The following is a 25,000-nucleotide window of genomic DNA, read 5'->3' as shown; positions in this document are numbered from 1 at the left end:
CAGGAATAGGTTGACCTCAGTGGCCGAAGGGCTGGGTGTGAAGATACCTTAGAATTTTGTTCCTGTGACTTGTCTTTCCTCCTTCATGGGTTATTCCTGTGACGGGGGTCTCACCTTTCACCTCCATGGGTTGTTCCTATGTTGGTGTTCTCCCTCTCTCCACATTCATGGGTTATTCCTGTGATAAGGACTCAATTTCCACCTCCATGGGTTATTCCTATGTTGGTGTTTTCTCTCTCCACCTCCATGGGTTATTCCTATGTTGGTGTTTTCTCTCTCCACCTCCATGGGTTATTCCTATGTTGGTGTTTTCTCTCTCCACCTCCATGGGTTATTCCTATGTTGGTGTTTTCTCTCTCCACCTCCATGGGTTATTCCTATGTTGGTGTTTTCTCTCTCCACCTCCATGGGTTATTCCTATGTTGGTGTTTTCTCTCTCCACCACCATGGGTTATTCCTGTGTTGGTGTTTTCTCTCTCCACCTCCATGGGTTATTCCTGTGTTGGTGTTTTCTCTCTCCACCTCCATGGGTTATTCCTATGTTGGTGTTTTCTCTCTCCACCTCCATGGGTTATTCCTATGTTGGTGTTTTCTCTCTCCACCTCCATGGGTTATTCCTATGTTGGTGTTCTCCCTCTCCACCTCCATGGGTTATTCCTATGTTGGTGTTTTCTCTCTCCACCTCCATGGGTTATTCCTATGTTAGCATTCCCTCAATTTACCTTCATGGGTTATTCCTGTGTAGGTTTCCCCATATTCCACATTCATGGGTCACTCGTATATTTTTGTTTTACTCTCTCCCCATTTTTATTAGATATTCCCATGTCAGTAAAATTCAGTTCACGATCCACAATAAGATTTGAAATATTCAATTCTATTCATTACAGTTCATTTATAGAAATAATGATCAAATCCATTTCAGTTCAGTTCATTATAACTGAAAATTCATGGGGAACTGTGTACATTTTCTTCTCAGTCATAAACTGTATATTTTACTGCTATTTATTACAGTCCATTCATGAAAAATAATCAAATCCATTTCAGTTCACTTTATCATAACTGAAATTTCATGGATAACTTTATACCTTTTTTTTTCCCTAAACTGCATATTTGACTGCTTGTTTGAGTCACCTTTAAGCAGTATTGTCCAATATGGAATTCTATATTATTTTAAACCAGTTCATATACATAAAATATAATTCAAATATATATATATACATATATACATATATACATACATATATATATATATATATATATATATATATATATATATATATATATATATATATATATATATATATATATAATTTTTTTTTTTTTTTTTTTTTTCTCTTTTTTTTTCCAGTGTTGGTGTTATTCCTCTGCCTCCACGGGTTATTCCTGTGAGGGTGTTCTTTCTGTGCTTTCACGGGTTATTCCTGTGAGGGTGTTCTTTCTGTGCTTTCACGGGTTATTCCTGTGTTAGTGTTCTTTCTGCGCTTTCACGGTTAATTCCTGTGAGGGTGTTCTCTCTGCGCTTTCACGGGTTATTCCTGTGTTAGTGTTCTTTCTGCGCTTTCACGGGTTATTCCTGTGAGGGTGTTCTCTCTGCGCTTTCACGGGTTATTCCTGTGTTAGTGTTCTTTCTGCGCTTTCACGGGTTATTCCTGTGAGGGTGTTCTCTCTGCGCTTTCACGGGTTATTCCTGTGAGGGTGTTCTCTCTGTGCTTTCACGGGTTATTCCTGTGTTAGTGTTCTTTCTGCGCTTTCACGGGTTATTCCTGTGAGGGTGTTCTCTCTGTGCTTTCATGGGTTATTCCTGTGTTAGTGTTCTTTCTGCGCTTTCACGGGTTATTCCTGTGTTAGTGTTCTTTCTGCGCTTTCACGGGTTATTCCTGTGTTAGTGTTCTTTCTGCGCTTTCACGGGTTATTCCTGTGAGTGTCTTCTCTCTGTGCTTTCACGGGTTATTCCTGTGTTGGTGTTCTTCCTGCGCTTTCACGGGTTATTCCTGTGAGGGTGTTCTCTGCGCTTTCACGGGTTATTCCTGTGTTAGTGTTCTCTCTGCGCTTTCATGGGTTATTCCTGTGTTAGTGTTCTTTCTGCGCTTTCACGGGTTATTCCTGTGTTGGTGTTCTTTCTGCGCTTTCACGGGTTATTCCTGTGAGGGTATTCTCTCTGCGCTTTCACGGGTTATTCCTGTGTTAGTGTTCTTTCTGCGCTTTCACGGGTTATTCCTGTGAGTGTCTTCTCTCTGTGCTTTCACGGGTTATTCCTGTGAGGGTGTTCTTCCTGCGCTTTCACGGGTTATTCCTGTGAGGGTGTTCTCTGCGCTTTCACGGGTTATTCCTGTGTTAGTGTTCTTTCTGCGCTTTCACGGGTTATTCCTGTGAGGGTGTTCTCTCTGCGCTTTCACGGGTTATTCCTGTGAGGGTGTTCTTTCTGCGCTTTCACGGGTTATTCCTGTGAGGGTGTTCTCTCTGCGCTTTCACGGGTTATTCCTGTGAGGGTGTTCTCTCTGCGCTTTCACGGGTTATTCCTGTGAGGGTGTTCTCTCTGCGCTTTCACAGGTTATTCCTGTGTTAGTGTTCTTTCTGCGCTTTCACGGGTTATTCCTGTGTTAGTGTTCTTTCTTTGCTTTCACGGGTTATTCCTGTGAGGGTGTTCTCTCTGCGCTTTCACGGGTTATTCCTGTGAGGGATGTTCTCTCTGCGCTTTCACGGGTTATTCCTGTGTTAGTGTTCTTTCTGCGCTTTCACGGGTTATTCCTGTGTTAGTGTTCTTTCTGCGCTTTCACGGGTTATTCCTGTGTTAGTGTTCTTTCTGCGCTTTCACGGGTTATTCCTGTGAAGGTGTTCTCTCTGCGCTTTCACGGGTTATTCCTGTGAGGGCGTTCTCTGCGCTTTCATGGGTTATTCCTGTGAGGGTGTTCTTTCTGCGCTTTCACGGGTTATTCCTGTGAGGGTGTTCTCTCTGCGCTTTCACGGGTTATTCCTGTGAGGGTGTTCTCTCTGCGCTTTCACGGGTTATTCCTGTGAGGGTGTTCTCTCTGCGCTTTCACGGGTTATTCCTGTGTTAGTGTTCTTTCTGCGCTTTCACGGGTTATTCCTGTGTTAGTGTTCTTTCTGCGCTTTCACGGGTTATTCCTGTGTTAGTGTTCTTTCTGCGCTTTCACGGGTTATTCCTGTGAGTGTCTTCTCTCTGCGCTTTCACGGGTTATTCCTGTGTTAGTGTTCTTTCTGCGCTTTCACGGGTTATTCCTGTGTTAGTGTTCTTTCTGCGCTTTCACGGGTTATTCCTGTGTTAGTGTTCTTTCTGCGCTTTCACGGGTTATTCCTGTGAGGGTTTTCTTTCAGCGCTTTCACAGGTTATTCCTGTGAGGGTGTTCTCTCTGCGCTTTCACGGGTTATTTCTGTGTTAGTGTTCTTTCTGCGTTTTCACGGGTTATTCCTGTGTTAGTGTTCTTTCTGCGCTTTCACGGGTTATTCCTGTGAGGGTTTTCTTTCAGCGCTTTCACAGGTTATTCCTGTGTTGGTGTTCTTTCTGCGCTTTCACGGGTTATTCCTGTGAGGGTATTCTCTCTGCGCTTTCACGGGTTATTCCTGTGTTAGTGTTCTTTCTGTGCTTTCACGGGTTATTCCTGTGTTAGTGTTCTTTCTGCACTTTCAGGGGTTATTCCTGTGAGGGTTTTCTTTCAACGCTTTCACGGGTTATTCCTGTGTTGGTGTTCTTTCTCTAAGGGTTATCCTTATAAGGCTGTTATATGCTGGTAGAATCCACCGTTCAATTTACTTCAGCTTGTTATTCTTTTTAATTATTTTTTTTTTACCCATTGCTGTACTTGATTTCACAATCAACGAGGCATGGTCATTTTTTTCTTTGTTTTATACTATAATGCAGATTTGTTTTTTTTTTCTTTTTACTTTTTTGACATTGCTGTAAGTATTTTCATTAGTAATGAAGCTTTTGGAAATTCCATAAGTATTTTTACTAGGAACTTTGTTTTTTTATTCTTTATATTACATTGATTTATATTACAATTTTGTTGAGAGACTTTTTTGCATCACGTATGTTATTTTATTTATTATTGTTATTTAAGATATTATCTGTTAGTGCCTTTAAGTAACCTCTATTTATAGTGTGTGATAGCTAACATTATCCCTGGTGGTATGGCGATACCAGCTTTAATCTTATATTGGATTTGAAGTGCTTTCACATATTAAGTAGTGTTATTAATCACTTTAAGGCTATGTAATTTAGGTTTACTCTCCCTGATCTTTCAGTTTATACAAGTTCATATGACTCAACTAATTAACGATGATTAGGAAATCGTATGAAATGTGTTTAAATGTTTGACGAATTTATATGAGCTATCTTTCGTGTTACACAAAGCTTTGAATTCAGAATAGTAATGTAAAAAAGTAATTGTGTCATGTATCAGATGCATGCTTGACTCGATTTATTAAATATACACGCACCATAGTTATCCATATTTTGTATGTAATAATAAAGCATTCTGTAAGTGAATCTGTTTTTTAACCTTAAAATTTATCCTCTACACTCGTCATTTTGGCAGAGAAGATTGTAGTGAGCATCTGAAAAGTCCTATTTGATAATAGAATATTTCTACCAAATAAATCAGTTCACATATAATGTTCTGTGAAAATACGAAAGTAGGTGCAGTTATTCATACTAGAACCAATTGGAACTTGTAATGGTATGTTCAACTTGTGGAAGGACCGGATGAAACTGCATAAAACACGAATGAAAATAATGTAGTAGTCACTATTTTTTTTAAGGAAGTGCATGTATCAGTAACCGGATGCGGAGAAAAAGAGTATGATAATGCATATTGTAACAGCGAAAGAAACGGACACGACTGATTTCGACGACGTTTTCGTCAGAATTACATACAACAGCTAGATGTCAAACCTTGTCTACATTAGACGTCATATGAAGAAAGAACCGACCTGCCGCTCATTACCCGCGTAATTTGAAGCTGTCCTACAAGTCATTCACATTCTCTTCACGTCGCCATTTATGCGGGTTCCATTTTTGTTTGTTTGTTTTTTTCTTCAGTCTCCCATGGATCACATTTGCACGCTTGCAGTCAGGTAAATCCCCAGCTTCTCCAACGTCAGTGGTTCTGAAACAGGGGTTACCCATTGCTTTAGCGGAAAAATTACAGGAAAATATATGTTTACATACGCATGTTATTTGTGTCGCGCAAACAAAGAATATATGCTTTGTCAATAAAGTGGATTTGCTATTAGACACATGAAGTCATATTTGCAGTTTATCTTTATTATTATTTCAACAATTCAGGGGCTGCGAAAATTGACTGCTGATTTTAAAGGATGGGAACACTGAAAAAAAAAAAAATTAAGACCATTGCCCGACTATAATAGCATTGGATGTATTATGATGACGGACATTAGTCGGACGATCCCGGATCTTGAGATTGAATTAATTTTGCTTTTGCTGCAGGGCGATCGGAACACGGTGCTGTTGGGCAGAGCTGCTGGCTTTTGCGTAGCAGCAGTTCTGTCTTTATCTAAATACTAGATGATAGAGAAAACGGATATAAATAATAATATTGGGCCATACACTATCATAAACGGATGAATATTAGATTACAGTTGCAGTAGGATCAAAGTTTGGTTATTATAAGCTTCTCTACGTTACTTTCTTGTTTATTGCACTGCATAAAACAATATGCAATAAATACATTACCAAGCCAGTAATGTAACATTCAACAACTTAAAATGCACCTGCATCTGTATATAGAAAATGTATTATATGTATAACCTAGAAAATACGACATTGAACCTGTAAACTTGATTTATCAAAGAAAGTATACGACTATTCAGTGAGTGTCTTGTAGGGCTGAAGGTTAAAAAGTCACTCTGTGGGAGCCACAGTCCCAAAGAGTGACTTTTGACATAGAGTGACTGGGTATCACCAAATGGCTTTGGTGATACCCAGTGAGAAGACCAGCTGAAGTGACATCGAATGAAATTTCCGCCGCGATGACGTTCTGTCTGCCACATCATATCAGTTCGTACTAGGATGGTTTCAGCAATTTTCATGCTTAACTTATTTGAACATGGAAAATATCTCAATATTGTTTTAAACACTTTTCTTTGGCATCGAACCATCTGTAGTAATACAAAATAACAAAAATACGGCCATCGGAGGTAAATAAAGAATATTAGATAAAACAATTTCTGCATGAACATCAAGTAAAGAAAATGCCAAGAAAATGTGACATTTAAATGTTGCTCATGAGTCATGGTCGGTGGTGTGCTTCAGTCGATGCAGTAATACGAAAATGAGCTAAATATAATGTGGAAACGCCCGCTGGTGACATTAATAATGGTTCATAAATACATTAAATTATTTTTCTTAACCTCTTTACTATAGTATGGAAAAAATCAAGTAAAATTTCTCGTGAAAATTTATGACCTACAAAGCCTTGAAGACGAAATGTGTGCGCCAGAAATTGGAATATTCTAAAGCACAGGCAATGTACAGTGTATATGAACAGCCTACCATTTGTTGTATATCATAGCGTTTTATTCCCTACCACTGAATGAGAATATTATCTTCTACCACTGCACGAGAATATGGCATCCTTTTATAACGTGTCTTCGAAAGTCTCTAGGTATTATATTCAAGGAAAAATGGCAGTAGCCTTGTTGCATTTAACTTCTCTGATCTGTTTTGTGTCCGTTAACGCTGTTTGTGCCACTGTAATTGATTATGTTTAAAGGTTAAAACAAATAAATATGCTGGAATTCAAAGGCCAGATAGTACTGTGGTAAAGTATAGTAGCGAAAGGAGCAAAGATTTTATGAGTAGGACAAACAGTGCGAAAAGGATAAAGATATCATGGTTAGGATAAACAGTAAGATGTAGAGCGCTGCTGGATAGTACAGCAGTAAAAAGGGTAAAGAGGGAGGGGGCGGCAAATGGAGTAAGGCGGGATTAGTACAAGTGAGTAGGAGGTTAAGGGCGAAGGGCGATTTGATCATATTGAGAGTATCTATGCGTCTGAGGAAGGAAGAGGAACATTGTGTGAGGAGCGGTGAATCGTATCCATGTTGACAAATGTAGAAAAGGTATGAATGAGACTGGATATCCTCACAATACAAGAGATGTATTTGACCGGTTTCGATTACGTCTTCATGAGAAATACATGATGAAGACGTAATCGGAACCGGTCAAATACATCTCTTGTATTGTGAAGATATCCAGTCTCATTCATACCTTTTCTTCGTGAGGAACGGTGTTAAAGCCACTATAAAGCAATCAAGGGGTAAAAATCGGTAGAAATGGGTGTCGGAAAATAACCCGGGGAAGGAGATAAAGGAGGTGAAGTAACGGGAAGAATGTCAGAAGGCGAAGGATCCGGAGGACACTTCTGACAAAAGGTAATCACGTGACTTTATCTATAGGAAGGAGTGGAAAGGATAATGGGTAAAGGGGGGTGCAGATGGAAAGGTGGAGGAAGATGGTAAGGGGAGGATGGAAGATGGAGGGGAGTTGGGTGGAGAGGTCTGAGAAAGGAAGGTTTTTTAATAAGAGGAGAGAGGTGTCCGAGGAGCAGAAGAGGTGGGTGTAGGAGAGAATGTGGTAGAAGATCGAGTGGAACGTTTAGACTGACCGATGGGACAGGTAAAATGAAAAGGGGATAGGCACCGGGAAGTCGTACAGATTGGAGTATCTGCATTTAGAACGGTAAAAGAATTTGAATGGGATAGGGGGTAGAAATACTGGGGGATATGCTGAGACTTCTTGGGAAAAAGGGAAAGGAGCTTATCGAAGGACAGCGTTGTAATAGGTAGCGAGAGAAAAACCTCGGCTTGAGAGAATTATGATGACAGAATAGTTGCCTACAGAACGACAATGGAAAATACAGGGAATAACTGGTTTGCATTGTGTCTCTGTAGGAGAAAGATTATGATAAGGTGCCTAGAGAGTAGTTATGGCATTGTATGAGAAAGTCGGGAGTGGCAGTAAAGTATGTGAAAGTAGGAAGGATGTGTATGAAGACAGTAAGACAGCAGTAAGGTGTGTAGCAGGAATGACAAACATTTCACAGTGAAAGTGGGACTACACCAAGGATTGGCTGTGGGCCCTTTTTTTTCAGTAGTAAAGGACAGGCTGACAAGACTGATACAAGAGTAGTCATGGACTATGCTGTTTGCAGATGATGTGGTGATTTGATATGAGAAATTGAAAAAGAGCTGGAGATGGAGGGATGCACTGAATACGAAGGGTTTGAAAGTAAACAGGACCAGATTGTGGAACAGAAGTGAAGAAGATAGTTTATGCTGGAGAGTGGCTGGAGAAAGGTGGCAGGAATCATGTGACAAGAAAGGTTTCCACAAGGATGAGACAGTGGTGAGGCCAGCAATGTTGAACAGCACAGAGACAGCACTAACAAAAAGACAGGAAGCTGAGCTAAAGATGGTGCATTTTACTTATATAAGAGACTTATTTAAGAACGAGCTTATTAGATGGATAATGCATGTATGCAAGTTGAGGGATGCAATTCAGGTCTGGGCACATCAAAAGGAGGGGCAATGAGTATATCTAGAGAAGGATCCCAAGAGAGAAATTTTGTCATGCAATCTGATACCAAACCAATCATAAAATGCTTTATCACTTGTAACACAGATGTTCGCATTATGGGAGCCTCAACCTAAGCATCCCAGAGACTGACATGTGGCCATATATATTGGCTCCTGCATAGTCATAGATTACTTGCCCCATAGCACACCTATTGACTATATCCCCTCCATACCCATTAGAGAGAATTCTTGGCCATAGTACATGAAATCTTTTGGTATTTGCGAAATGCAGTACAAGTATTATTTTTTTCATTTGAATATTTACAATAATCTAGCACATTACTTTACCTACTAATGTAAAGCGAGATTATGACCTAGATTTAAAAGGAAGGGAAGAGAATGAAGTCATCAAAACACATATATTATTTAGACTTTAACTTCAATGTCTATAAATATCCATTTATCACAAAGAAAACTTTGCTCACTTGGCAAGACAATGGGTAAAAAGCCCCATTAACTTTTAGACTGAACCAACTATGCTACAACAAAATGAATGAGAACTTGAAAGGTTATGGATGAGCGTAATCATGAAGTTCATATAAATTTATTAAAATACTGTATATACACAATACATCCTTCCTGAAAACTAAATCAGGCACATAATGGGTCAACACACCAAGGCTTAGTTTTATCATTTTTTCTATATATTTATAAAGCACCCATTCAATCCAAAACACAATTATTTTTATATGAATAGTAAATATTTTATGATACCCAATTTGTACATGTAAAAATATTACAATAAATATGTAACGATACTGAAAATTATACAATAGTAGCTGCTGTGCCTAATGTATAATGCGGCTTATCTGCTAAAAGTGACAACTGAAGGTCAAGCCAATGAATGAGTAAAGCTGTGATTAGAGATTATCACTGGTAATGGTTAAAAGCATAAAAATACCTTTTTCACCCTTCTATCTATATAATAAGCATTGCTAGTTAATAACTATGATGACTAATGAGAGTTTATATAAAAATAATGACCCATCTAATTAAAGCAGTAAGCAACGTTTTTACAAATACAAAAACTGAACTCCACAAATGTTATAAACAAACAAAAACAAGAAGGTTGCATAATATAGAAAGACAATTCATTAATGATGAAGCATATAATATACAGAATATACCAATTGCATATCACAGTTTAATACAATATATAATTGCAGACACTATAAACGTAAACCAGTCCCCCTGCGCTTTTGAAATCATTCGTTTTGTCTCATAGATTATGGTCTAACTGTGTGGCTGATGTTTTGCACCTAGTCTGAAATTTATTGACCTTGTTTTGTAAATGACTATATTTTGCTTCTTCCACTGGGCTTCTTACATACTGTCATACTACACTGTAGTCCATTATGTGTAACAGATACTTTGTTTTTGTTTTTTTTAAGTGAAAACAAGTATTCTTAAGCAGAAGAAATATAAATCCCTTTTCTCAAACCATTTACTTTATATAGCATTTGTTATATAAAAGCAAATTAAATCAGTAACCAAATAAAATAAAAATGATCAAGGAATTATCTTGCCTCATGAAATATAAGGACTGTTCATTGTCTACATTTTGATCATAAAAATACTTATTCTACAAGTCATGATATATCCTCTCTACTTACCAAATTCACTGGGAAAATTTTCATTCATAGGTTGCTGATTATCAATTCTTTTCACACACAAATGGTTAAAAACATTAACGAAAATTCAGTGTCTTTTAAAGTTTCTTCAATCTCATTCAGGGTGACAAGATAGATCTTAATGCTTGGATTATTTTACAAATCATCTGCTTATCAATTTAAATGTTCTAACAAAAATTTATGTAAAAGATGAAAAAATAAAGCATAAAAACATTTAAAATATACATTATATGTCTATGCCAATGGCCTACCACAGTTAATATTTGTTTTGCACTTCTGAGACAAATTAGAAAAAGGGCATGGTATAAATAAATTTATTCTACACTGAAAATTCTAATAAACACAAATAAAGTATTTGAAGATTCAAAACCTGTTCACAAAGGTGTTATGATATCAAAATTTTAAGTACTAATCTACTTTGAATAAAGATCTTCACATTCTGCTTCTTAATGAAATACTAACCATAAGTCATAAGACCCTTAGCTGAGTAGTGAGATAAGAGCATCAAAGAACTTACTACGGTCATCCACACTCAGTCGTATAACTGTTGAGAAAACCAGACGACAGATTAGATTAGCAGTAAAAAACAGGGTGAAGGCAGTCTACTACACGTCAACTATATCCATTCTCACAATTTGAAGTTGAAATCAAGATAATCAAGTACAGTACTTACTATTTGTATCAAAAAATTCTAATTCAGCTTTGGAACCAGTTTTATCTGCAGCTTGTTCAAAGGCTTTTCCAAAGAAACTGAAAAGAAGTGGATATTAAGAACCAATTTTCATTCAGTTCTTTAGAAAGGCATTTCACAATCAGAAATAAATTACTTTCATACAGAAACTTAAGGCAAGACATAGAAAGAAGTAAAATTATATATATAAAAAAAAACTTTTAAAACATCACAAATGGTACTACTGCAAGAGTTTTTATCCAACATTTCACTAAATAGCAATTAATGACAATACCAACAATGCTGGAAAAGAGAAATAAAATGGTTATTTGGCAAAATATAAAAAAAAAGAAATCAATCACTGGTCATCAAACCTTACAAAAGTGTCTGATGATTTTTTGTCATTTTTGCTACTATGCTTCTATGACATAAATGACCCCTGCATACTTACTTTCTTGGAGATTCTTCAGAGACCGGTGGAATTCCACAAACAAGACACATGTTAGACTCGGAGGTTTTCACATCTGGAGTTGTAATGATGAGCGGCAATGAGCGAGACTTCTTACTTCGAGATATTGCTACGTGCGCCCTCAAAGTAAATCGCGCTAAGAGGGAGATGCAATGCGGGGAAGAAAAGAACTTGGCATCTGGAGTTCCCTGAAAATAATAGTTATCAAGATTAGTCCCCACATTTTTTTCTCATGTTATATGTGACCTTTCACCGCAAAATGAGCTGGATTTTGAAACTGAATGAAGTTAAACGCTTTTAAATATCACTGACACAATCAGACAGAGAGAGAAATTAGCTATGAAAAATAAACTAATATATCTTTGCAAAGTATTGTCCTTGCACTCCCTCATATCTAATGTGTTTTCACTTTGTAATAGTGCAAATGCAATGAACATTCAGAAGAATCTTAGTGACATATAGCATGATACTCTTTCAACACAGCTTTCTATCTCCCACATAATCAGAGAGACAATTTTTATAGGTATTGCCAGTATTTAAATAATGTGTTAGGTTGGATCTAGATAAAACCTTAGGTGACTTTGTGTAACTGTAACATATGTATTAACCCCCCACCCTTTTTAAGCTAAATAGATTTAAAAAATGCAATTTTTTGTAGAACTGCATCTACTCAGTGACCAAAACAAGGGCAAAAAAAGTGAATTGGTGCATTATTAACCTAATATTTTCAATATATGTTTTGTAAGTCAAGGAGCATCTCTAATCCTCTCAAATAAAAATCATAACTTCAAGACAGTCTTTTCTAGTTATTTAATTTTACACATAAAAGAAAGATACTTCTCAGCAGAAGACAAACCTATATACACGGACACTGGATAATCAGTAAATATTAGTTATTAATAAGAAAACATCAAATTTCATAGGATTATTTCATGTTGTGTAATATGGGTTCACTTGCATGCATCCTTGAGTGCAACAATGACAAAATTACCAGTTAATGTATTTTAGGCAAAATATTTGGTCAAGTTTGATATCTTTGATTATATCACAAAAAACAGTATACCGCATACTTCAAATACCTCAATAACAGTAGCATAAAGGAAAGGTCCTGCAGATATCACTTGGTTCATGTCAAGGAATGTTTGCATTTGCCGATACACTGCTTCTAGCTGCTGTTTGCTGGTTTCGATGCCCTTCTCCAGCAGCGATAATTTCGTACTAAAAGTTAGAAATTATGCCTTAGTACCATACCTGCTACTTAAGGTAAGCGTTAATATTTCACATGAAAATACAAATATTCACTCCAACTCAATATCATCAACCTAATAACTTAACACTTACATGCTAAGGCTATCTGAAACATCCAGAAAGGCATCAGCTGCTGTTTTCTCATCTTCCGGTGTCTCCAATAAAGCTAATGTTGCATACACATAGTCCGAGGCACTGTATTTACTTCGGAATCCGTGTGACAAAGTAAATGATGCAAAAAGAAGATTGTCTAAACCATACTTTTCTGCCTTTGATTCTAAGAGGGACTGAAGTTCCTTACGAAGTGCAACGTCCATTCCGCAGTATTTTTGCTTGCACTGCGACAAAGGAAGTCTGTTGAAAATCAAATAAGGTTATTTTAAACAAACATGAACTCAAATAGTTAAAGTATGAAACATGGAAGGTAAAAAATGTGCTGTATCTAAAATTAATTTTAAATATTTTTGTACAAAATGACATGAAATACAGCAGTTTAACAACAATAAATATTAGTTTTTTTTTTATATCATTAAATATTTGTATCTTGAGTATTCTGTCATTATATAAACATGTTCCCTGCCAAAGTTTTATATTATATCTACATAAATTATGGCTGCCTATTACATCTAGGAGTCAAAATATACATGACAGCTTAGTTTTCTGTGCTGATGCAGCCATCAAGGATGGTAAAATAGTACAGGGAATGTTACCTGCTGTGTATCAACAAAAATGTCTAAATGGCTTGTGTGCTGTCAGCTACATTCATCAAGGTTTATTAAAGGGTACAGGAATGCTGGATGTACAAATGCAGCCTTCCAGAGTTGGCAAACTCTATGTCAATTAGAAAGCAAATGTCTTGTAGTGTAAGGTGGCTCTAATCTGCTGACAACTTGTTTAAAAGCAATGAAATTATCAAATACAAATAAACAAAAGTAGACAAAATTTAATAACTAGTATATTTGCTAAAGAACAGTTCATTCTTACAAGAATGCATAGCCTTAATCAAAACGGACCATTTCTATAAGTTACCTTTTTATCTCCAAAAGCTTTTTATATAATGAGAAATAGTGTGCACAGTACACTGGCTCTTGATCACTGAAAGATAATATTTCTAATTTCCACGGTGACCAATGACCAGTGACTGATTTATAAACAAAGAGGCGTGCACTGCAAAAAGGTAACCAAGAGTAAGGAAGGAAGGAAAAAAATAAATAAAAAATAAAAGCACTGCAGACATGCTCTCACATACGAGTCACAAAATGCATTCCTTACCCCATTTCTGCCAGAAGCTCATGCAGTCTCTTCTCTCCTTTCAAGGTCCACAGCCTCAGAGTGGTGGCAGTATAGAGTGAGTGTCGCATACTCTCCACTAAACTCCAGTGACGATAAAGGCCCAGCTGTAATCTACAAATTGCTAAGGAATATATCTCGTATCAAGTTGATAACTGCATCAACAAGAGATTCAAAATGCTAATGCTGAATGACTAGGGAAGCAAGTCAATATAATCTTGGGTTTCTTGATAATAAATGAATAAATAAATAAGCAAAAAAAGACAGGAAAATGGAGTTTCAAAATGTTAAATTACAGCTAAACATGCCTAACATGTTGAAGGTAAAAAATTATTGGAATTTTTTAATATTCTAAGATGTCAATTGTTCAGGATTTTCTACTTATTCTAAAATATTTTGCTTCCTAGGCCTTTCCATTCTATGCTCCCTTTAACCTTAACTACAATATGGAGGAAAAAACTATAAATGGTTAATATTATCTATGATCTGCTCACATATAATATAATAGAGGTTTTAGGTAATTTCTTGTAAATCACTATTTACATTTGTTTTCAATCATTAGCAAATCCCAGCAATACCTTTTGAAAACTTTCCCACACTATGAACATTTCCCTCTGTATAACCACAAAAATATATGTTACATACCCAAATTTGAGAAAACTAGATTACAAGGACAAAGTAAAGACCCTTATACCTTGCAAATATCACTAAATTCTTGTTTTGCAGGAAAGAAAATTGTTGGGAACGACTATACCGAGAAGATAGGGAAAAAAAATGAAATAGATAAATAAATAAATAAATAAATAAAAACAATGGTGCCACCATCAAGACAAAAGGATACTCTTTTTCAAATGTGATCCTCAAACAATCAAGTGGTTGTTCATCTTGACTTTTGTGATTTAGACGCGAGACATGGTTCTGTAGTTCTGCCGCAACCAATAGGTACTTATCTTGCTCAATTCTATCTGACATTAATAATTCACTTTCCCCTACAATGGCCCACCTGTCATGTAAAAAAGAGAACAAAATTAAAGATGAAAGAGAACATACTTCAAATTAATTTCAAAAAGTAAAAAAATGTGACATGATATTCAGTATATACAAATAAACTATATATATCTTACCATAGTAATTCATTGGAATCTTTGGAAAGTTTCCAGGCAATATCAAACATCAAGGAAGCAGTCTGTAAAGTAAAAAATAATGCTTATAATACGTGAAGAATGATCTAAAACAGATCTTTACTTCCGAGTATTCCAACAAACAATATGAATATACTAAAGATACTGCTACGTCAAGTTTAAGACACAGTAATACTCGATATGCAACACTCCAATGTATATTCATTTTTAATTTCACAAATTAAGTATAAAAAAGCCACTGCTGATAGGATGCATGTATATATACACTACAAATCTGGGTTCAGATTCCAGGAGAATGTATACATTCACTCCCCTCAATGAGCTCACATTTATACATGTATTATTGAGTTTGGCTAGGAAAAGTTTTCCTCATATTCTTCATAATGAGGTAGATTTTGGATTATAGTGATAATGATGATGATATTTATAATTATACAAATCCTTTATGGACATGTACTTTCTGAGAATGGTTAATGGTTAAAGCAAACAAACGTGCTGAATATTAAAGGTCATATAACTATGGTAAAGTACTGTAGAAAAAAGGATAAATAGAGAGTTAATAATTTGTATGTCATAGGTTGTAGAACGCTGCAGGATAGAATGGTAGGGAAAGGGCAAAGAAGGGAAGGGGTTAAGGGTATAGGGAGATTAGAAAAAATGGAGAGTATGTGTCTGAGGAAGGGAGAGTAAAATTGTATGAGGAAAATTGCAAAAGAGCCATAATGAAATAATTAACAGGTAATACCAGTAGAAATAGTAGCTGGAGAAGTAGATGAGTCCAGAGAATGATGTAAGGGAACAAGGGGAAAGTGGTGATGTAACAGGAAGGATGTCAAGAGGGGAAGAATCCGGAGAAGAACATTATTGCAACATATGGTAGTCATGTGAGTAAAAAGAAGAATGGTAAAGGTAAAAGGGAAAGAAGAGGAAATGGAGTGAGGAAAGGATGGGGTGTTTTGGGGAAGAGTGGGAGGAAGAGAGGTAGGGGAAACTATTGATGTCCGAGGAGCGGAGGGAGAGGTGGGTGTAGGAGAGGCTGTGGCAGAAGATGATGGGGTAGAACATTTAGATTGCAAGGTGTGACAGGTAGAGGGAGGAAGAGGAGGAGGAGACGTAGGCTTTGGAGAATTGGTAGATATTAGAGTATCTGGATTTAGACTGGAAATGGAATTTGAATGGGGGAGAGGGAAGAGATACTGTAGGAGATGTTAAGACACCTTGAGAAGATGGGAAGGGAGCAGAGCAAAGTACAGTTTTGGAATTGTTGGCATCCTTTCTGTCTGGCCTCATATAGAGTGAGGGTTGGTATGGAGTGAGGTAGTTCTGTGGGGAGGAGGACAAAAAAAGGATGAGTAGTAGTAATAAGGGGGGAGGGGGTAGACAATGAAGAAGACTGTGCAATAGGAGATGGAGTGGAGGATGTTCGGAGAGAGGAAAGAGTACATTCTGAAGGTTGACCTTGGTGGATGATTCGGAATTGAGAGTTGACAGCAAACATCTAAGAGGGGGTATTAGTATCAGTGGTTGAAGCCATGGTCAACGGAGAGGCAAGGGTTAGGAAACCAGAGATATCAAATTTAGATAGCCTAGCTGGTAAAGTAGCAAGCCCTAATGTCCCTAATATGGGGCCCTGGTGGGCTTGAAATAAGTAGGAAAAGAAGCAGTCTGCCCACAAGGGATAAAAGCGAGCCTAATTACCAAGAGAATACCGAAGAGAAGGAAAAGGAAACCAGCAGAAGAAAAGAACATGCAAAATAAGCTGAGACAAGGGCTGAGGTCCAATGTAGGAATAATCCCTTATATTGGGCCTCACTTTCCATCTCTCAAGCTTTCCCCCATGATAACAATGAGCAAGGAATTGGGGGTGGGGGTACTTTCAGAGAAATTGCAATGAAACCTTCCCTGAGCTTTAATTAATCTATTTAGCCTCTCCTGCCATATCTCACTTCAGCCTCCTGCCTTGCCCTATCATGGTGCCTTACAAAGTTTCTCATTGTTTTTCCACCACATGTGTTGTTACCCTCATGGAGGAAAATATAAACAACCCTTTAGTTTGGTGAGGAAAGTGAGTACAACTAGTTTCTGGGGCACAACCCAGATAGGGGGGTAATCAGAATCTAGGAGGTCAATTGCCTTCCCAGTTCCCTCCACCACCAACACTAAATGATACCCTTGGTCATATTTCAGCATCTGAGGATAATTTGAAGGACAATAAAAAGTAATTATTACAGTATGCATACTGATAAGCAGCCAATCCTCATTTCCTTTACATTATCCCGTAGCCAACAGGTGGCATGTTCGTACATGCCATGGCTGTTGTAGACCGAAAAACGGATGGCATCACATCATGCCCATTCCCGCGTCCCTGGCTCGCCGGACGGAGTTTATTTTTCTCTGATAGTAGCAGCTTCATTTATATGGTAAAGGCAATGGCATCTATAATGAAGGTAAACCTTCAAAATTATAATATTTTTATAAATTATAGCAAAATAAAAGCTTTTAGATGCCAAATGTCGCTCGCAAACTACCGATCGATCTGGGCGCAAACAGGGGAAACTGCCAATGCGTGCTAACAATCCCATTATTATGTCCACTTGCCAAACATTTTTACCCATCAGCACTGGAGTCAAATACATTAAAGCACTGTTGACTGCATCAAATTGTTGTGAAAGGCATCTTTCTATTTGAACTTACTGAATTCAATATAAATTTTCATATTTTTAGATTTTAACTTGTATCGGAAATATAAGGTGTGAAAGTTAAAAGTTGATAATGACAAAAAGTATGCCTTAAACAATTTGTATTTTCACCATTCAGCATCAATAAAATAATAATAATAATAATAATAATAATAATAATAATAATAATAAAAATTGCTTGAACATTCACTTCTTACCGAGCTTCCAAAGTATGAGAACTGTGTATAATCAAATAAAATCTTGTGACGTTGTTGTTCCCACTGCCGCCTTGCTCTTCGCCTTTCAAGAGCCGCTTCGTCAAATCTCTGCCTCTTGCCCCCCTCCTCATCACTCTCCTCTTCCTCATCACTCTGCGGTATCAAAATAAGAATTAAAGACTAGCATTTTCAAGACAGACCTTACAACTAAAAGAAATTTTCAATTCTATTTCATTTACAATAAATACGCAATTCTATCATGACGATACAAAAACCTTGAATATCACTTTTAAACGTTAAATCTCTTCCTGTAATCTGTGCAACAAAATATGGAGTTAAACTTGAACACATATATGCAAAGAGGTTAACAAGTAAAACATAAAATACAAGCATTGCAAGAATTGTCTTAGCCTTGATACAAGACAGATCCTTTGCATAAGAGAAAAATATATATAATCAAAAAGATCTGATACCTTGAAAATCATAAATCAGATACATATCAAATGAGTAGCAACCATGATTAAAACTAATTAAATTCAAGATCTCACCTCATCCTCTCGGAAGATATCGTCAAACGCTGGAACTTCCTCATCGTCTCCTAACTTTGTCAAGATTCGGACCTGTAGCAGAAGAATTGAAAACATAAATCATATATTCCGACATAAATGTGTGTATACATAATGTATATCTAGATCTGGAAATTCTACAAGTCCATAATAGTACATGTGTAAATAACAATGAACAAAATGTGACAAATGAAAAGTAAACTCTCTTCAGTATCTAACTGGTAGTTCTATTTTATCAATTCTTGTGGTTGGCCAAAGTTTTGTACTTGAAGACTATTTCTTTTTACATAACATTCTGTAGGGTTGTGCAATGGAAAAGGGTTTACATAAAAATTGTAATAGAAAGAAACATTCTTTTTAACATTCTTGCACACAGCATCCACTACTGTCCCTGTGTTTGTTGATGCTGCAGCAGTGTACCAACTAACATAGTTATACATTCAGGCAGGAGTGTGTAGATTGCTTCCTTATTTGACTATAAATTTCCAGGGTGTATCATCAACCCATATGTCAGATCACAACTAAAAAATCCTTCTATAAAAGTACTTCTCCCTGCTATGATTATGCTAGAAATGCCATGCTGAGGTTCAAAGAATTTCAGACAAAATACCAATACACAATAATCAAAACTAAGTTGTTCTTGCTACTAATTTCCCATTGATGAAATAGATGAAAAGCAGACAGACTTTCTCAGAAGAATTGAAAGATCAAAATTTCATATTCAACACTTAGGATATCCAAACAATTTAAATTAAAGAATTAATTTGCTGGTAATAACTGAAATAGCAAAACACTGATGGTTCCATTTTTGATCAATAGTCTCTTCAGTCTTTTTATTAATTCTCCTAAACTCTCACAGTATGCTTACCTGATCAGCATTGTAAATATTGCAGATATCAAGGGGTCTATGGTTGTCAGCTACAAAGAAGATGATATCTTCTGGCGGTTGGAGAATGTCCACAATGTCTACACATCCACCGCAATTTAGCAAGATGATATGCTTAATCTGAGGATAAGAACAGATATTGTAGTGGGGTCTAAATCTAAAAAAAAAAAACTACTGTACATATATTCTTTTTCTTTTTCAGAAACATTTAGAAAACCCCTGTATATCAACCAGTGGCTTTATGCTCATTGATGCAACCACTGTCAGGCCAACAAATCTCCACAACAAACATCCTGCCAAATTAATGAGCTGGAAAGCCTCCTTAGCAATCTATTATCAAACAGGAAGAAGCCAAATTTCCATCTTACTAAAATAGATATGGAGGTTTCTTGTGGTTTGTCAGCACAGGGATCATGGCTGCTTGACAATGCACCTCTACTTTGTTCAACTTCAGTGATGCCAAAGCCCAATAATTGTGTGTTTACATTACTAAGATAGAAAGGTTTTCTAAATGAAAATAAATAGGATCCAAGAACACTGTGGATCTAGCCATACACCCACTGATCTGAGAACTTTGATGTATCCTACTCTATATCTTCCGCTCTATAAGATGGCGGTGTCCATTTCCCTCAATCTATGCACATCGCTCTTAAACTTTTACCAGATTAATCTTTATGGTACGAATGTTTTAAGCTAAGGAAAATTGAAGATTATATTCTTATAGAAGGCATAAAGTTATAGTCCTCCATACAAAAAATAACCTGCAGACAGTACCGCCATAAATAAAAGAAAATGGTCACGAAAAGCACCGCCACACAGCCCAAGTCCACTCGATCCTCCCAAGCTTCAGCTCTATCTTGCTGTGCATACCAAGGTGAAAACAATCTTTCCCTGGGGGTTTTAGAGGTAGAACCCCCCCCCTATCAACCCTCCTCTTAGGCCTAAATGGCATCCCCAGTCACAGCAATTTGGAAATGTTCAATAAAATTTGCGACATATAGACAGGGACTTGGTCTCTGGGAAGTGCGTCCATACTGTCAATAATTACCAGATTATGTAGGCCTATATAATGAACATATACCAATTCAATTTTTCATTTTATGAATAATCTTCAAAATAATTTATAAAATTTTTCATTAACTGATAATTCTATATTTACCCATCTTACCCCTAATCATGAATGTCAAAAGCTCACCACATGATTCGGTAAAATGCATACCTGTTCAGCATGTTGTTGATAGGCATTTATGAGATCTGTTCGCGTTTTGACAGGAACGACTGTGTACAGGATGTGGTCGGTGCGGAAGAGAGACTGTAGGATTTTGCTCGCACATATGCCATCAATGTCGAAATGTGCGAGAACAAGGATGCGCTGCGGTGGGGGAAAACAAACCCTGTATGTAGGTTAAAACATTCACAAAACATATTAAAGCATCATATACAAAGAACAAATAAATTTCATAAGTATTACTTCCATTTAAATGTCTTTTTTCCCTTTAAAGTTCTAATATGGTGAAGAATAATTCTAAAATATCCTGAATATCTTTATCAAAGTTATTAATGTTTCCCTCTCATTTTCTTCTGTATTTTACTTCTTTACATCAATTTTATTATGCATAGGCCTACCGAGATCTTATATTATCAAAATCATTTGAAAAGGAAAATAAAAAACATAGTTAAGGCATAAACACGTAACATACCAAACCCATTAGATACACTAGAACCATGAATGAGAGAAATTAAATAAATCTTACACAGAAATAAACGAAATAAGTTCATAAAATCCGATCAAAATCTTTGCGATCAATCACTTGATAACCCGGTTGGATTGCAAAGTTTCTTATTAACCTTTCTTTCAGTCTTTTTTAATGAATCCTCTGTGTGTAAGTCATTTACTCTCAAGCCTAGTGTCTTGTGCAATGTACCTTTCCTCTAATCACGTCGTAGAATTCCTTCCGGAGGTCAGAAACCAGCATTTTTGCAACACTTGCATGTGAAACTCCTTCGCGCTTGTTTACAAATGCTTTCGGCAGATTTTGGCGCCAACATTCTATGACGTCACTTTCCTTGGCGAGTTGTGATTGGCTACTTCCCGAGATTTCGACCAATCAGAACTCGCCTTGGATAAACAATTACAGAAAACGGAATTCCTCCATAGAAAACGGAGAGGTCGGAACAGCTGATGGGAACTCAAAATTGTTTCGGGAGGAATTTGGCGCCAATGTCCTATGACGTCATCCGCACACGACGGGTTGTGATTGGTCATCCTGAAGAGATTGTCCAATCGAAACTCACTCTGAATCAATTACTGTATATGAAAGATTTAAAAGACGTGGAAATTGTTGAACTAATCGTGCAACGCAACACTCGGTCAGCACCATCTATAATGAGTATTACAGAGTTACAGAAGAGAATAACGAATGACATTTATTTATTTATTCATAAATGCATGGTGCGTCATATTGCCTCTCATAGCAGAACTAATATCATAAAATGTGAAATCAATCGGAAGTTTCTAGATCCATAATGGGTTTCCTGATCTCATATGGGAACTATGCAAAATCGTGTGAGGTCCAACCCATTGAATATTAATTACACGGACATGCAAACATATGCACAGAAATAAATACATATCTATCAGTCTAGATATCCATATCTTCTGGATAGATAGAAAGATAAATGTATATCTATCAGAAATACAGATATCCATTTATTTCTGTGTATATACATGCCCGTATATAGTGAATATTCATTGAGTCAGGCCACAAGTTTAACAAACTGGCCTGATAAAACCAAATTATGTAGTCGTACTGATGATAATAACAAGTATACATATGAAGAGGTAGATCACTGATGAAAATGCCACATATTCAGACAAAATACGGAACTGACATGCTTAAAACACAATTTCCGCCAGACATACATGCAGACGATAACCGTACAGATAGCAGGGCCATCTCTTATTGAGTCCCACAATTAACACGGAGTTTCCGATCTTTGCTATAGTTCCCGGTGTCATTTCCCCATAACAGAAAACGGACTCGGCTTCACAGAGAATGGGAAGTTCAAAACAGCTGATGGCAGCTCAAAAATCAATGCGGGAGTCGCCGCCGGGAGTTCTCGGGATTTTTCTTAAGAATACCAGTGACGGAGGACCTTCCGGAAGAATTCTTAGTGACGGTAAGTTTGATTGGTCGTCGGGAGTTAAAATGGATCCGAGTGTAATGGCGATTAACCGCATGTTAGCAAGTATACGGGGAGCGATCGTGAAGGTGGTTCCTTGCTCTGGCATGCAGACTGCCGCAGTTGAGTGGGTGTCATGCAATAGTGCCTGACCTACATTCACGGAAACCTCATACCCGTGTGATGTGTATCTGTCAAGAGCCGTTGTGTTGTGATGCGGAATTGGTAATGGCTGTCACTACGGGGAATTTTGATATTATATGAAACCCCAGTGACAAGGAACCATGGACGAACTATTTCGATTTGATTTTATAATAAAACATTTTTTTTTTTTTTGACTTCTCACTTTAATGTTTGTGTTTATTAGAATTTAAAACCCACAAGGCCTCTTAATTTTCTTCGCTGCTAAAATTCCTTTCTGGCTTGAAGGAGTTTCAGTGAAATTGTGAAGATCATTCAACTTCATGAAACAAATTGATGTTATGCAAGTTGATAGATCCTGATAATCCTGTTTTCAATTAAAAATCTTTTAACTAGATATGATGTTTCAGTTTAAAACCAGAAGCTGATTGCAGTATCGTGTTTGTTGCAATCAGAGAGCACCGAACAAAGATTTATTTGAGAGTAATCGTAACAAATTTATTGCATTTATTGTACTTTAATTTGATGCAGTATTATGCGAAGATGAGTGTAATTAGGTAGAGAAATGTGTAAGTAATGAAAGAAAATGTCATAGCTTCTGAACTTTGTAATCATATAGGACAGTTTTAAAGGATTTTATTTGAAAAAACTGCTGTCATTTTATATAGATGTTGGAGAATGCAGGATACCCTGTAGGTTTTTATTTTCAAAAGTCGTGAGGGAGATAAATAGCATTTGCCGCTGGTTATTAGTTAGTTTTGGTCAGTTTGATTTTTTATTCAAATTTAGAAATTGTATTACATGCTGTATGCTGACATTTGTAATTGAAGTACAGTTGGATCTGTATAGGCTTTGATTTCTTAAATATTCTTACATATGTGATTTCCTCATGCTCATTCTCAATTTTATAATTAAGATAAACAAGCATTTTTATCGTTTGTGTGATCAGAAGGCATTAATACGTATAAAATGATATGGTTAGTCTTGAATTACAAATCTCATATATCATTCTAATCTTTACTTCTCCCGTAATTTTAAACAGAAAAGTCTAAATAATATATATTTTCATAGCCTCTTATAATGAATTCATTTGATACAGTATTATATGAAAAGTTTATTTTCATAAAGCACTTTTCCAAGTTTATTGTGAAAGATGTTGATAAAAGTATGCAAGGAATAGCATTACAGCACAAAAGATACAATGAAGGTATTTTAGGTGAATATGCTAATCTGATTTGATGTTAGGATTGTAAAAAGGTGCAAATGATATCAGCATATAATATCCAAGGAAGTCACAATCATGGATCACATGTAAATGCCCTAACAATGCACCTCTCATTATACCCCAGTGGCATCCACATCAGAGTAGATAAGAGTAGTTTCGTAAACATACCCAATCAACCATGCCCCCCCCCCCAAATATATATATATATTATATGATATATGAATATGATACCTGCAAGAGAGGTTCTGAAACTCAGCGATGACAAAAAATAACCAGAAATAACCAGATTATACTATTGGTCCAAAGTTTATAATGAGTCAAAAGTAGCATCCAGGCTAGTTATTTGTAGACTTCAGTTATATTTTGCTAATTGTGTGCTCTGCTTTGCACAAATTTGAGTTAAAATGCAGTAGAACAGCTAGGAAGAGGGTAGAAAGAGATATCATTGCAGTAGACTTTCTATTTGTTTGCCCTTCGCCATACCGCTAACAGTTGTATAGTCAGTTGTGATTCCTTGTCAGCAATGTGTTATGCTATTGATAATTTATAATGGTTTACAAAAATAACTTATTATATAGTTTTATACTCCAAAATGTCCTACAGACAGCAAGAATCAAGTGCATTGTTATATGATTGTGGCCTCTCACTCTAGAGAGATGTGATGGTGAGGGGGTGGGGGTGGATGTTAACTTGGAAACCAATTTAGCAGAAAATAACATTGGATTCAGTACAGTCGCATCAAAATAAACAAGAAAACATGCATCTTAACAGTGAAAGTCATGGCTGTCACAAACCAAGAATTTACCAAATTTACTAAAGGAATCCGTAAAAGTGCAAGTCAGGCATAAAAATTTCTGCTTTTAAGGCCAACCGTGTGACACACTCAGAAAGACTTGTAGGACTTGTAGACCATTTAAAACAAAGCACTCGGGTGTGAATTTTCCGTTGGTTTTACATATATTTCATTAAGCCATAGAGCTTCATACTCAATGTCTGGAAGTACTCTGCTATGATTTTTCTTTCTTTCCTCTCTTTCT

At 36.6% G+C, this 25,000-nt stretch overlaps 3 protein-coding genes and 1 long non-coding RNA gene across 6 annotated transcripts in view; 3 read left to right on the top strand and 1 right to left on the bottom strand.

Moving 5' to 3' along the window:
- LOC113807617 (uncharacterized) overlaps positions 1-346 on the top strand; it is a 4,915-nt gene extending 4,569 nt beyond the window's left edge. Inside the window, exon 2 of the mRNA XM_027358923.2 lies at positions 1-346. This exon is cut by the window's left edge and continues 758 nt beyond it. Within this exon, the coding sequence (XP_027214724.2) occupies positions 1-52 (52 nt within the window). The 3' untranslated portion in view covers positions 53-346.
- A 2,635-nt stretch (positions 347-2,981) lies between these two features.
- On the top strand, positions 2,982-4,507 carry LOC138860095 (uncharacterized). Its single transcript, XR_011398256.1, has 2 exons — positions 2,982-3,590; positions 3,630-4,507. It is a non-coding gene; the product is annotated as an uncharacterized lncRNA (long non-coding RNA).
- On the bottom strand, positions 4,439-21,478 carry Cdc45 (cell division cycle protein 45). Of its 2 annotated transcripts, XM_027358928.2 has the most exons (14): positions 21,340-21,478; positions 20,634-20,786; positions 19,397-19,534; positions 18,511-18,582; positions 17,963-18,115; positions 15,049-15,110; positions 14,766-14,927; positions 13,907-14,038; positions 12,728-12,988; positions 12,466-12,604; positions 11,369-11,574; positions 10,921-10,997; positions 10,710-10,791; positions 4,439-5,126 (listed from the first exon to the last, which is right to left on the bottom strand). In XM_027358928.2, the coding sequence occupies exons 1-13, from the start codon at positions 21,388-21,390 to the stop codon at positions 10,727-10,729; spliced, it is 1,671 nt and encodes a 556-aa protein (XP_027214729.1). In that variant the 5' UTR covers positions 21,391-21,478; the 3' UTR covers positions 4,439-5,126; positions 10,710-10,726. The 2 variants fall into 2 exon arrangements, with proteins under 2 accessions (XP_027214729.1, XP_027214728.1); XM_027358927.2 differs by lacking the exon at positions 4,439-5,126 and having other exon boundaries at positions 9,145-10,791.
- A 967-nt stretch (positions 21,479-22,445) lies between these two features.
- The window catches only part of LOC113807621 (zinc finger-containing ubiquitin peptidase 1), a 36,064-nt gene continuing 33,509 nt past the window's right edge, over positions 22,446-25,000 (top strand). For both annotated transcript variants that reach the window (XM_070116575.1, XM_070116574.1), the window contains exon 1: positions 22,446-22,594. The gene's annotated coding sequence lies outside the window, so the exon portion shown is untranslated. The remainder of the gene's footprint in view (positions 22,595-25,000) is intronic.

This window comes from Penaeus vannamei, chromosome 39 (genome assembly GCF_042767895.1).
Source record: "Penaeus vannamei isolate JL-2024 chromosome 39, ASM4276789v1, whole genome shotgun sequence".
Lineage (NCBI taxonomy): Eukaryota > Metazoa > Arthropoda > Malacostraca > Decapoda > Penaeidae > Penaeus > Penaeus vannamei.
This window is presented reverse-complemented; position numbering and strand designations above follow the sequence as displayed.

What these genes read in the sequence shown, in the direction of transcription:
- Cdc45 (XM_027358928.2), bottom strand. Translation starts at nt 21,390, where the DNA reads ATGCTGGTTTCTGACCTCCGGAAGGAATTCTACGACGTGATTAGAGGA. An exon ending in ATATCTTCCGAGAGGATGAG is followed by an intron (nt 18,116 to 18,510) that starts GTGAGATCTTGA and finishes TTGATACCGCAG; the next exon opens with AGTGATGAGGAAGAGGAGAG. An exon ending in TTTATGCTACTGTTATTGAG is followed by an intron (nt 11,575 to 12,465) that starts GTATTTGAAGTA and finishes TATTATTTTCAG; the next exon opens with GGAACTCCAGATGCCAAGTT.